At 38.2% G+C, this 14,099-nt stretch overlaps 1 protein-coding gene across 1 annotated transcript in view; it reads right to left on the reverse strand.

Moving 5' to 3' along the window:
• RAB11FIP2 (RAB11 family interacting protein 2) overlaps positions 1-13,827 on the reverse strand; it is a 572,123-nt gene extending 558,296 nt beyond the window's left edge. The window contains exon 1 of the mRNA XM_044055970.1: positions 12,850-13,827. Coding sequence (XP_043911905.1) covers positions 12,850-13,202 — 353 coding nt within the window. The 5' untranslated portion in view covers positions 13,203-13,827. The remainder of the gene's footprint in view (positions 1-12,849) is intronic.
• Between the last annotated feature and the right edge of the window lie 272 nt (positions 13,828-14,099).

Here is a 14,099-nt window from a genome sequence, read left to right on the forward strand (position 1 = left end):
AGGTGGTAGTCTACTTAACACCGAAAGTTTGATAAGAGACCTTGGGACACAGGTGGACAGTAGTCTCTCCTTTGATATTCACATCGCCACAGTAGTCAGGAAATCCTTCTACGTGGCACACCTCATCACAAAAGGTTTCCCATCCAGGAAAAAAGATGTCATTGTTCTCCTCAACGCATCACTCATTAAGACTCATTATAGAGTACAGCACCCCTTTTGGTATGTACCTCACAAGACATCTACAACAACTGGAAAGGCTGCAGAAATACCTCACAAAGAGGATTACTGGCCTCAAACAGATGCCCTACGCAGATCATCTCAAAAAACTCCAGCTTTACTCCATCGCATATCACATACTCAGAGGCGATTTCTGCCTAACATACAAAGCTATGTCAAACCCAGAGCTGTTGGGACATGCTCCACTTAAGGAAATCCCAATCCCTCTGAGCTACATGCTCTAGGAACCTAAACCTTGTCACCACAATAAACAGAACATGCCGGAGGGATAGATTCCTGTCTCAGGGACCTCCCATACTCTGGAACAAACTACCTATCTATATCAAGCACAGCTCCTCATTAGCACTCCAAGAAAAATCTTGATGATTGGATGGAAAATAGGAAATTCACCCCGGGGATTAGCTTTGTGGCTCTGCTTGACAGGGGCACAGGAAAATAATTTTCTTGGGTGGTGAAAGCCAGGGTAGCTTTTTGGCTAGGCTTGTATAGGCCCTAGGGCCGATAGCCTAGTACCTTCCTATGAACCTATGATAAGGGATTTCAAATTTTTGTTGAGGCTGATAAGGGAGTTCTTCCAGTCTTGTGACTTCATTTTTTTCTGCAACAGTTTCTTCCTTCTGTTGTTGAGTTTATTGATGGCTGGGGACCACCAGATTGGCTTCCCTTTTTTGGAGGAGAGCACCTTGGTTCATTCTGGTATGGCAAGTTCTATGCATTTGTGTACGTGCTCATACAGTGCATTAGTGTAGGATTCAGCAGTCAAGCAGCTATTTTCATTGGCATAGGTGCCAAGAGGTTAGCCACCTCTATTTTTAAGAGCCCTAAGTCAGCTTTGGAGAAGGTTTTCAGGGTGGTCACCTTAGCAGGGGGGGGGGGTATAGGCGAGATGGAGATTTTCATGGGGATCAGTTTGTGGTTAGATTTAACCAAGGAGGAACTGACTATAGGTATGGAGCAACGGTCTCCCATGTTGGCGGTCACCAGGTCAAGGATGTTGCTTCCTCTAGTGGAGGTCAAAATGAGCTGGTCCAGGTCATCGGAATTGATGAATTCCAGTAAGAGTTGTGCCTGTACATCAATACTTGAATAGTTTTCCCACTTGATGGAAGGGTAGTTGAAGTCACCCAGTATGAGAGTATTGGGCTGGACTTTGATATATTCCAAGGTGCTTAGGAATACGGAGTGAGAGTCTAGGGACATGGTTGGGGTTCTGTAGCAGGGTATGACTTATATTGCCATCTTACCCAGAAGCATCTGAGATACCAGTCTAGAGGTGTGCATATCCTTTATGGAATATGGAGACACTGCCACCTTTGGAGCTTCCAGCCGCATTCTGGGGCCGAAAGGTATGGAATGAGCTATAGCCTGGGAGTGCAGGGGTGCTTTCTGCCTCTTTAAACCAGATCTCTGTTACAGCACAAATGTCAACATTTGTTCAGTAAATCAGAACATCAACAGAACATATTTTTACCCCCCCCGGGTATCTTTTTATACACAAATCATAGGTCAACTGACCAATTCAACGGTACAATTAAAACTTGAAATGCAATAACACACCCATATTTCAGTTGAAAAACACTTGTTACTAATACAACAAATATCCAAAAAACATTTCAGTAACCCCCCCCAAAAAAAAAAAAAAATAGTTATAATGTCATAATGCCTTAACTTTAAAACAGGAGCTAAGGAACAAGTATCATTTAGTCCAGGGAGGTACTGTTGCATTGATCTTAATTTGCCATAACACCTCTTTAAGATTTAAATATGCTTCAGTTACTTTTCCTTGTAAATCAACCTTTATACTATCTAAAACAAAAAACTCAAAATCATGATCCTGGTGTAAAGAGATATGCCTATATAATGCATAAGTATATTTTTTGTTTTTAATATCTAAAAAATGTTCATACATACGCTACTTTAATTTCCTTGTGGTCTTCCACACATAAACCCTGAACATTGGTTGCATAGAGCGGCATAAACATTACTTGAATTACAATTAAAAAATTCTTTGCTTTTACAATTTATGTTCCTAATAACACTGTGATCAGATCCAACGATGTGTGTGCACTGTCTAAAGGCCCCACACTTATATGTGCCTTTTCTATTGTTCCTAGGTAAACTACAGGTACCTCTTTCAAATAACCGTTTAAAGGTAGTGTCCTTCCTAAAACTAATCTTAGGTTTGGATTCTAATTTTTTTTTAAATAAATTTTATTGAAAGCATTTCTTAAAGATACAATTTTTAACAAAAAAACTAATCATATTTTATGATGAAATAGATAAAACAATAACATTGATATAAAAGATCAAAATTAAGAAACTATTTACACAGATGTTTACTTTCCTATAGACAAATAAAATTCTCCAAAAAAATCTAAGGGTGCAACGAACCACTGGTGAACAACACAGGATGTCCCAAAGATAAAACCACGATCCACGCTGTTTTTTTATTCCAAAAAGCAAAGTTTTTTTATTGTAAAAGAGCCTTTACACGATGTGGTTGAGCGCTTTCATGTATAACAATACACTTCATCAGAACGATCTGATGAAATAAATAAAATATGTTAAAACAAGTGAATAAAAACTGATTATATTTCTATTATTGACTTTCTAATAATTCAATTATATTCTTCCATCGATTATATACTGCTGTATTCCTAGAAGATCTAGCTTTGATGGTCATTGATTCTAATTTGGATCCTGCCAGAAGATGATCTTTAAAGTTTTGAAAGAGGGAATATGTGATGATTTCCAATTTCTTGTAACTCCTTTCCTGGCTATGGGCAGTACAGACCAAAGAAGGATCCTAATTTTTGAAGGACATCCAAATCACTAGAAAAAAATCGACCAATTATTGAAAATAACATTTGTAATGTCAGGTGTGTCTAAACAATATGTGGTAATAAAAACCTTGTCATCCCATTCCGATCTACTAGAACAGGTGGACATTCTGTCATGTGTACTATTTATTATAGATGAATAAATACCGCTCTGCCTTTTACCCACTACCTCCAATTTAATATTGGAGGCAAATCAGTGGGGTATCCTCTAGCAACAAATAAATTCATTAAAGTGTCAAACTCCACTAAAAATTGCACATCACCTGACACCATTCGAGCAATTCAAACAAATTGGCCCTTCACTACAGCCTTTTTCTGATGTTGTGGGTGTCCACTTGTGTAGTGGAGGTAGAAATTGGAAAAGGTCGGTTTACAAAAAATATTAGACACATACTTCTGACTGCCTGTGTCTTTACTAATTTGAACATCCAGAAATTCGATACACTCAGCATTAAAAGAATGTGAAAAAGTTAAAAACTCGACTGTAATGTTGATACATAAAAATTCATCCAAGGTGTCCTGTGGTCCCTTCCATAATATAAATAGGTCGTCCAGGAACCTGGTGTACATCATCCAATTTCCAACAAATGGGCCATTGAAAATATTCCACTCTTCCCACTCTGCCATGATGAAATTGGCAAAAGTGGGGGGTGCATGCCACCCCCATGGCAACCCCAGTTAGGTGCCTGAAAAACTGACCTTCAAAATATAATAATTGTGTTTGAACACCAGCTAAATTAAAATGCACACAGCATTAACCTCGCTGGTTGCATATCTACCATATTTGTTTAACTGTTCTTCAACCAATTAATACCGACATTATGCAGAATTACTAAAAATAAGTTGTAAACCTCAATAGTCACAAATATAGCATCCCTATTAAATTCCACTCCTTTTTTAACATTTTCAAAAAATGCCACAAATCTTTGCAAACCTGTTAAATATTGGCAACGCCATGTTTAAGCCTTTCATCTTGAAACTTTGCAATGAAAAAGGTTTTTGATTGCTTGGCATCTACAATCTGGTGAAACAAGGGGTTACAAATATCTTAGGGCATTTTTAGAACATCAAAAATACTTGCCACAACTGGTTTATCATTTGTCATGAAATCATATTCATGCTTAGATATACTACCTTCCAACCACAAGTCACTTAAAGTCATGTAAATTTTTGAATAACCTATGTGTAATCCATTTTCTGAAACCACCTCATAACAGTCAGTAAATAACAGGCAGTTCATTTTGTTCATATAGACAGTCTGATTCGTGACAACTAAACCATCCCCCTTGTCTGGTTTCATTATCCAGATTGCATTATCAGCTGTTAAATCATTTAATACATTTACTTCTTCAGCACTTAGATTACTATAATCTTTTGCCCTAAACTGATTGCACAAATTTCTAGGAGCATTTTCACTGCATTTCTCATACATCTGAATTATAGGCCGAGTAGGTGGATTAAACGTACTAGACCGTTGCAAACCACAAACATTAGAAGGAGTGGAAATATTATTGAACCAAAGTCCCAAATTGAGCTTTCTAACAAAAAATTAAGTCAATAATGGTCTTGGTTAAGTCAGCTTTCTTTAGAGAGACAAACGATAAAGCTTTAGACAGCAAGTCCACATGTGCCACACTGAGAGTTTTGTTAGAAAAGTTATAAATGCAAAAATCTTTGTTGGAATTACTCACAACTACCAAAGAATCAGTACCTTTCAGTGTTTGAAACTTTTCAGTTTTCCTGTTGAGAATGGGAATGATATTTCTTCGGTTTCACCCCTTACTATGCATAGTCCCCTCTGTAATGTCGGTTCTGGCCACCCTGCTGGTTAATTCCTTATCCTTTCGGATCGCCTCACTGTTTCAGTCTCTAAAGGGGCGGAATTAACCATACGCTGTTGGCCAACCAAACTGTCACCATTCAAAGCCACAGTCTCATTTAGATTGGACAAAAAGTCATTGCTAGGCAACCATGGAGGCTTCGGATATGCTTTACCTGCCTCAAAGTACAATGTCTCTTTTTGTTTAATTTCCTCTGAAGGAGTTAAACATAACTGGAATCAACTTTTTGAAAAATATTGGCATTGTTAGTTGAATAGTGATCAAAAAGAAGGTCCTCTCTGATTTTATTAAGCATGTCCATTTGAGTTGACATTTGTTGTAGATCTAAATTGTTGTACTTAACAATAAGATGTAGCATATCTAAGCCAGCTCTTTTGAAAATCTGCTGTACTGCCTGTAACACGTTACTGTTGCGTGCTACACCATTTAGATATCGTCACATCCTTAATCCTTTAGAAATTATGCTACAGTCAATGTTTTTTTTTTTTTTTTTTTTTTTTGGAGATATGCATTTTCTGAGTTCTTAAGCACAAGCTTCTCAAATTCCCTTAACATGTCGCTCAGGCACACACCCGTATTCCCGTTACCTGTGGTATTAAGTCGATTTGCTAATAAATTAAAAATTGTTGCAGTTATTCCATGAAGAAAATTGCAGGTCACTAGAAAACGAACTAACCAGCTCGTCACCCCTTACCGAGCTTGCCATACTGGTTGCCTGACTGAGAGGTAAACCCAATGAGTTGCTAGTTCTCGGTACACTCTGGCTGCCTTGGTTGAATTCACCCAAGTATTTGGTTGACATTGAATCTGGTGGATAGGCTGTGTTAACTCACCAGAATTGGATGAATTTTCCATGCTTCCACTCTCCTCAAACTGGCCAGCAGAAAGTTAAACAAATAACCAACAATGTCACTAACCAAGAAGCTGATGCAAGCCAGTAGCTGAGAAAGGAAACAAATAATCCACAAACAGTTTATTCTAGAACAAATATGTTAAGCTCTTTCGTTCAGTAAATCAGAATTTCATCAGAACATATTTTTACCCCTCCCACATATCTTTTTATACATAAATCATAGGTCACCTGACCAATTCAATTATACAACTAAAACTTGAAATGTAATAACCATTCATATTTCAGTTTAAAAACAAACACTCATTACCAATACAACAAATATCCAAAAAACATTTCAATACCCCCCCCCCAAAAAAAATAGTTAAATGTTATAATGCCTTAACTTTAAAACAGGAGCTAAGGAGCAACTATCATTTAGTCCAGGAGGTACTGTTGCACTGAACTTAATTTGCCATTGCAAAGTTTCTAGATGAAAGGCTTAAACACAGCATTGCCAATATTTATCAGGTTTGCAAAGATTTCTGGCATTTTTTGAAAATGTTACATGGAGTGGAATTTAATAGGGATGCTATATTTGTGACTATTGATCTTTACAACTTATTTTCAGTAATTCCACATGATGTAGGTATTAATTGGTTAGAACAGTTACACAAATATGGTAGATATACAACAGTGAGGTTAATGCTATGTGCATTTTAATGGAGCTGGTGTTAAAAACACAATTATTTATATTGTGAAGGTCAGTTTTTCAGGCAACTAACTGGGGTTGCCATGGGGGCTACATGCACCCCCACTTTTGCCAATTTCATTATGGCACAGTGGGAAGAACGGTATATTTTCAACGGCCCATTTGTTGGAAATTGGATGATGTATACCAGTGTTCCTGGACGACATATGTATGGTATGGAAGGGACCACATGACACCTTGGACGAATTTGTTATATATCAACATTACAGTTGAGTTTTTAACTTTTTCACATTCTTTTAATGCTGAGTTTCACATTTCTTGATGTTCAAATTACTAAAGACACAGGTAGTCAGAACTATGTATCTAATATTTTTTGTAAACGGACCTTTTCCAATTCCTACCTCCACTACAAAAGTGGACACCCACATCATCAGAAAAAGGCCATAGTGAAGGGCCAGTTTGTTTGCATTGCTCGAATGGTGTCAGATGATGCATAATTTTTAGTGAAGTGTGACACTAATGAATTTGTTTGTTACTAGGGGATACCCCACTGAATTTGTTTCCAATATTAAATTGGAGGTAGTGGGTAAATGGCACAGCGGTATTTATTCATCTATACTAAAAAGTACCCATGACACAATGTTAACCTATTCTAGTAGATCGGAATGGGGTAACAAGTTTTTTTATTACCACCTATTGTTTAGACACACCTGACATTACAAATGTTATTTTCAATAATTGATGGATTTTTTCTAGTGATTTGGATGTCCTTCAAAAATTAGGATCCAAACCAAAGATTAGTTTTAGGAAGAACACTACCTTTAAACAGTTATTTGAAAGGGGCACATGTAGTTTTCCTTGGAACAGTAGAAAAGGTACATATACGTGTGGAGTTTGTAGACAGTGCACACATCACTGGAACTGATCACATTGTTATTAGGAACATAAATTGTAAAAGCAAAGATTTTGTTAATTGTAATTCAAGTAATGTTGTTTATGCCACTCTATGCAACCAATGTTCAGGGTTTTATGTGGGGAAGACCACAAAGAAATTAAAGGAGCGTATGTATGAACATTTTTAGATATGAAAAACAAAAAATCCACTAATGCTTTGTATAGGCATATCTTTTTACACCAGAACCATGATTTTAAGCTTTGTTTTAGACAGTATAAAGATTGATTTACAAGGCAAAGTAAATGAAGCACATTTAAATCTTAAAGAGGTGTTATGGCAAATTCAGCTCAATGCAACAGTACCCCCTGGACTAAATGACAGCTGTTCCTTAGCTCCTGTTTTAAAGTTAAGGCATTATGACATTTAACTATTTTTTTTGTGGGGGTGGGGTTACTGAAATGTTTTTTAGATATTTGTTGTATTAGTAAGGAGTGGACGGCCATGGTGGTGCAGTGGTTAGCGTTACTGTCTCACAGCAATAAGTTCTCCGGTTCGATCCTCGGCTGGGGTGCCTTCTGTGTGGAGTCTGCATGTCCTCCCTGTGGTCACATGGGTTTCCTCCGGGTGCTCCGGTTTCCTCCAACATCCCATGCTGTAGGTGGATTGGATACTCTAAATTGGCCCTAGGTGCGAGTGTGTGCATGTGTGTGCCTTCAGTCGAAGGTTGGGCGTCGGGCTGGCAACAACACTGTAAAACTCCACTGCCAATCATGAGCGGACAGGTGATCCGCTGTGGCGACCCCTAACCGAGAAAAGCTGAAAGAAGAAGAAGTTGTATTAGTAACGAGTGTTTTTAAACTGAAATATGGATATGTTATTGCATTTAAGTTTTAATTGTATAATTGAATTGGTCAGGTGACCTATGATTTATGTATAAAAAGATACATGGGGAGGGGTAAAAATATGTTCTGACGAAGTTCTGATTTACTGAACAAAAGCGCTTAACATATTTGTCCTAGAATAAACTGTTTGTGAATTATTTGTTTCCTTTGTCTGCTACTGGCTTGCGTCAGCTTATTGGTTAGTGACCTTGTTGGTTACAAATGTCGACATTCTCCATTTTGAGAAGAGCTTTGAGCAAGTGCATCATGAGATTTAGACTTCTAGCACTGAGCAGCATGACCCTCAGATTGCATTTGTTTGTAGCGGTTACGGTGGAGATTTGGTCTTTGCAACACTGCTTAAAAAAGGCACTATAGGGGTAGCAAGAGGCTTAGCCAGTAGTCGGAAACTCAGGGGTGACAAATGCAGGCCATCACTGGCAAAGCATTGAGGTCTGTCGATCATGTTGTCCCAGGCAGACAGATACTGGATCCCCTTAGAATGACACCAGAAACTTAGTCAATTGTTGGTCAGTCATTTTCTGCTCGTACTGTGGTATCATTCTGGGTGACGGCAGAATACTGCTCAGGGATAGGGTCACACCTGCCTTGGCCACATAATCTGAGAGTTCCATTACATCTCTTTTCATGTAGTCCAGGGAGGTATGTCTCAGGTCATTCACACCCACATGCACAGTGAGTCACATTTGTACTTGTGGCATGACCTGAGTGCATGCGTTATGTGGCGGACCCTGACACCTAGTAGTGGACTGTCATCTTCTCCTTGTTCAACCGAGTGAGTGGGACATCAGGGTGCCTCACAATTGAGTCACCTATGATTAGTACATTTGGCAAAGTGTTTTGCCTTAAAGGCTTAGATTGATGGGCACACTGTGGTGGTGAGCTGTGTTCTGTGTTTGGTGTTGTGTTGTGGTGGTCAACTGCATTTGTCTCAGGGGTCTCTGTTGTTTAGGTAAATCTTTACTGAGAGCCTCCATGAAGGTGGGTGTATGGTTTGTGTTTCTATGTGTGAGTTGTGATGGGTGGTGTTTTGGAGGGTTGTGTGTTGCATTTAGCGAGTTGCAAGTGTTGACCTCCTCCTCTTGACCAGCTAGTTTGGTCTTGGCTGGAGAGTGCACTGCTTCCTGTTTGGTGATATAAGTGCATCTCTCACATGTATGAGTGTTGGGGGGGTGGGTAAGAGAAGTGGGTTGTCTGTGTACATGAGACAGTTGCTACACTGTCTCAGAATGCCCAAGTGCACCAGGTTAGCAGGAGAAAGCACAGAAAATTGCCCTACAATCATAGAGGTGGCCATAATTAATAAGTACTGGTGCTGTTACTGCGTAGGAACAGCTGGTGCTGAGATCACCCGAGTGTGCTACAATAAATAAATAAAGCCTGTTGAAGTACAGGTCAGTTAGGCTAACTGATGTGCAAGAAGTAAAAGAAGAAGCACATTCTAAGGGAAAATTGAAGAGCAGACTTTCTGGCACTGGTAATAGGTTTACCTCAGCTGAGCACCCATGCGAACACAGGCTTTTAAACCCAAAAGTTGAAAGGGATGGGAAAACTGCCTAAACGGCCAATAAACTAAACAACAATTTCTGGGCCAGAAACCACTCCTCTTCTGGTAGATAGGCTACCTAGTGCTTACCGCTCCCACTGATACACTAAAATGCTTCTTCCCTCCAACACAAAAAGGTCTGGGGGACTCAGAAACTTACAAAACAGTCCTGGATACAGCAAATCTGTATCTGGACTAGACTAGTTACAGGAAAGGCAAGAAACAAGCTTAGAACCTTTTTTTTTTAAATTTATTTTGTAATTTTTTAGCATAGCTTTTTTTGTAGTTTTTTAGCACAGCTTTTTTCCAAGTTTGCCATTTCCTACCAAAGGCTATGGACCATAAACGGACTGGAACTTCCTACAAAACTGTGTCACTTTGCAAACATGATGCTTAGGTTTAAAATTTGAAGTAAAAATGGAAATAATGAGTTACGGACATACTAAAACGAAAAAAAGCCTAAAAAGGACTATACTAACTATATATTCTCCAATGTTGCCTCATTCTAGACTAGCCCCCAAACTTTGAATTTACTTAAAAAATTTTAGTTAAACTATTCAAATAGTCAGTTGGAGTCTTTGCTCATCCCTTAATGTACAGTGGGCTATACAGACTAGAAAGCGACAGTATGCTGACCAGCAACAACGGGGTGATTGCCTACAAATGTCACTTGAGTGTTCTGGAAAGTTAAATTATTACACAAGTTGGTAAACAGAAAGATTACAGTACATCTTCAGATAGTGCTGGCAGTATTATGACCAGATCACCAGAGAATAGCATTTTTCTCAATGTCATTCATCCATTTAAACCCTTTTTTTTATATATCTGGGTGGAAAGAATAACCTCACATATACATTTAAATTTCAAAGTGGATTGCCTAAATTTACTCAAGTAAAAAATAAATATTTAAAAATTTCAAAATATTGCAGGTGGTTGCCGTTTAATAAAAATAGAGGTAACCCCCAAACCTTGTGTATTTTTAACTGTTAATAAATACCTTTCAGTGAGCGACTACTGTGCTACATAAACCTTTAATTACTGTCTTTGCATTTGCTTCATTTTTGTGATTCTAGTGGTGACAGCATGTTGCTATACAGTTTTTTGTGTGTGTCAGAATACAAAATAATCTTAGCAATTTTTGATTAGTGTTGCAGTAGGTTAGTTTCGGAGAAGCTACTGTTTTCACCCCTATTATTCATCTGTACAGTGCACAAATTGTTTGGGTGTAGCAAGTGTTCGCCATACCATAAAACAGCAGCGCACATCTGCCATTCACTCTTAAAGCTAATCTTCTCACATCTTAATGTGTAATATCACAACCTCAGATCATCACAAACACACAACATATAAATCAAAACTGGCATTTCATCCTGGAGTCTTCTTCAGAAGAAACTTCCAGTGATATTAATCTATGTGCATGTTTTGAAAAACAAAGGAATTCATAGCACAGGTCCATTTTCTTCTTTGATGCAGCACCTAATTTTTGTATGTACAAATGCGTATACACCCAAACACTCGAGGCAGCTGCTTACTGAAGTACTTCCCAAGGTGTTAGTTACCTGTAGTGAGCAAGCATAACTCTTACACTATTATGTGAAACCAATACCATTTAAATATTGTAATTCTAATCCTCACCCTAAAACATTAACCCGAACCATAAAACTGTAATCCTCACATTAAATCTTTATCCAAATCCCTAAAACTCTCTCTCTAACCCTTAAATTTTACTTCAAAATGGCAAGGATCCATGTTTCAAACTTGAGGTGAAACACATGCCTTCTTTTATATCATAGAAGTGGTACACTATGTTACCGCTACACAGCTTCTAATCACTTGCTGCAAAGTAACCATCATCACTCTCTACAAAAATTACAACAAAAATTTTGGACACACATGATAAAAACCACAGAAAAGAATATTACAGCCTCTTTAAAGTCACCTTCTGCTAAGATTACAAGTCACTTCCACTCCATCTTAAGCACTTGCTATCCCTATGAAAACATGATCTCCTGTCTCACTACTACATTGTAATACGATTTACTTTGCAGTTCATGTCACTTAAAAAAAAAATTGATAAAACATCTAGCAGACTGATATTTGCAACAGTCTATAATGAATTTCACTGTACACCCCTAACTTTGCTCTCGTCTTATTTCTTGCTCAGGGCGTACAACTTTGAAAAATGTACAACTCTGAAAATTGTTTGGGTGTAGCAAATGGGGGCCACACCATGAAACAGCACCTCACATCTGCCATTCACTCTTAAGGCTAATCTTGTGCAGCTTATGAATTAAAAAAATGTATATGATATTGATTTTATATATATATATATATATATATATATACACACACACACACACATATATATATATATGTGTGTTCAATAAGCACCCAACCCAGTTCCTGACAATTCCTACCTAGGTTATATGGTGTCTGTCACGTGTTACTCTGTAATATAACAATTATAACCAATATAATGCTACATACATTGACAAAAAGGCAAAAGTCAGAGCTGAACATGGCAGAGTTAAAGATGTTAACATTTACACTCCGTGTGACGAGGATGGACAGGATTAGGAATGAGTACATTAGAGGGTCAGCTCAGGTTGGATGGTTTGGAGACAAAACCAAAGAGGCAAGATTGCATTGGTTTGGATATGTGCTGAGGAAGGATGCTGGGTATATTGGGAAAAGGATGCTAAGGACAGAGCTGCCAGGTAAGAGAAAAAGAGGAAGGGGTGAGACAGGACATGCAGGTGGTTGTTGTGACAAAGCAAGATGCAGAGGACAGGAAGAAATGGAAACAGATGATCCGCTGTGGCAACCCCTGACAGGAACAGCCAAAAGAAAGAAGTTTGAAACACCTTCTTGCAAAACACTCATTGTGCATCATGTCATTTTACTTGGCATGACCATCTAATCATGAAATTGGGTATTTCTTCATTATGTCTTTCAATTTGTGAACCTGAAAATTAGCTGGCTAAAATTTCATTGTACAAATTACAACATGTAACACTTTATTAAATGAAATAATACGCATGACTTACTCCATTTTTCTTCTCTGCTTATTCTCAAAGAGATCATTCAGGTTAACGGATACCTGTCCGAGGAACTTGTCCAGTCCCACAAGTGATCGATGCATCACAGTTAGTATTAAAATGTATTTCTCCGAGCTGTTCTGAAGAAGCACACCAGGAAGCTCAAAGGATGCTTCTTCCTTCCACACTGGGCTAAGTGTTTTCTCAGCGACAGAGGTAGAATATTTTTCTTTACCCAACTGAATTATAGTGTATGTGTCATTAGTGCCATTTTTGCCTTTCGGCTTGAGATCTTTGGCTTGAATAACTGTGACCTGCACATGAGTTGGAAACCACTTCTGTGATTGTTCAGAAAGCATCATGATTAATGGCACAATCCAATTCGTTAATGTAAGAAATTAAGAACTACTTAGCAAAAGTTCGGATGTTCTATGGCAAACAGATGCCACACAACCCTTATTGCACACCTCCCCATTCGACTGCATACCCATACAAACTCAAAAGTTGACAGAACACGCCTCCATCTTCACATACTTCTCAACGCTTCTGCTTGAACGATAGAAACTAAACAAGTACCCTTAACAAAACGGTAAAATACTGATAAGCGTTTTCAAACCAGGATTTTAGGTCGATTTCCACTTACTGTTTATACAGTAACTACCAAACAACCCCCCCAAAAAAGCTAAGACAATAGCACGTCCCTTTTACAAATCACTTGTAATGACTGCAACATACCAAATGCAGTTGCCTTCACCACAAGCACCACTTCAGAATTAATTTAATTTCCTGAATAAGTATATATTACCCATTACCAAGCACCGCAAACTAGATTTCATAAATGTTAAATAATCATATGGTGACTTCCTTAAAAACAAACCACAACCTCAATGCATAGCAACCCATACGTTTACTTCCTAGTCCTCCATATTGCTTTTCACCAAAGTGGAAACTGCGGGCCGGGGTGAAAGGTGACACTCCTCCCTAGTTCCCATAGTAACCGGCCCGCTTCCCTAATAAATTCTCCCAAGGCTCAATCTTAGACGCAATGTTTCTTGAAGGATAGTGGAAGGTAATGCTTATTGATCAATATGGAATGATAGAGCATTATATTACCATAGTGATTTGCTCTTTGTGGTTTCTGAAATTCTGTATTTGGTCTCCAACCAATTTTTGCTATGTCATTAAAAATTAAAACATTGCAGGAGTTCTTAATTCTTTGTAAAAAAATAACCATTAACTCGTTTTGGCGCAGATTTTAT

Source organism: Protopterus annectens, chromosome 14.part0, assembly GCF_019279795.1.
Source record: "Protopterus annectens isolate FY-2018-M chromosome 14.part0, PAN1.0, whole genome shotgun sequence".
In the NCBI taxonomy this organism is placed as follows: domain Eukaryota; kingdom Metazoa; phylum Chordata; order Ceratodontiformes; family Protopteridae; genus Protopterus; species Protopterus annectens.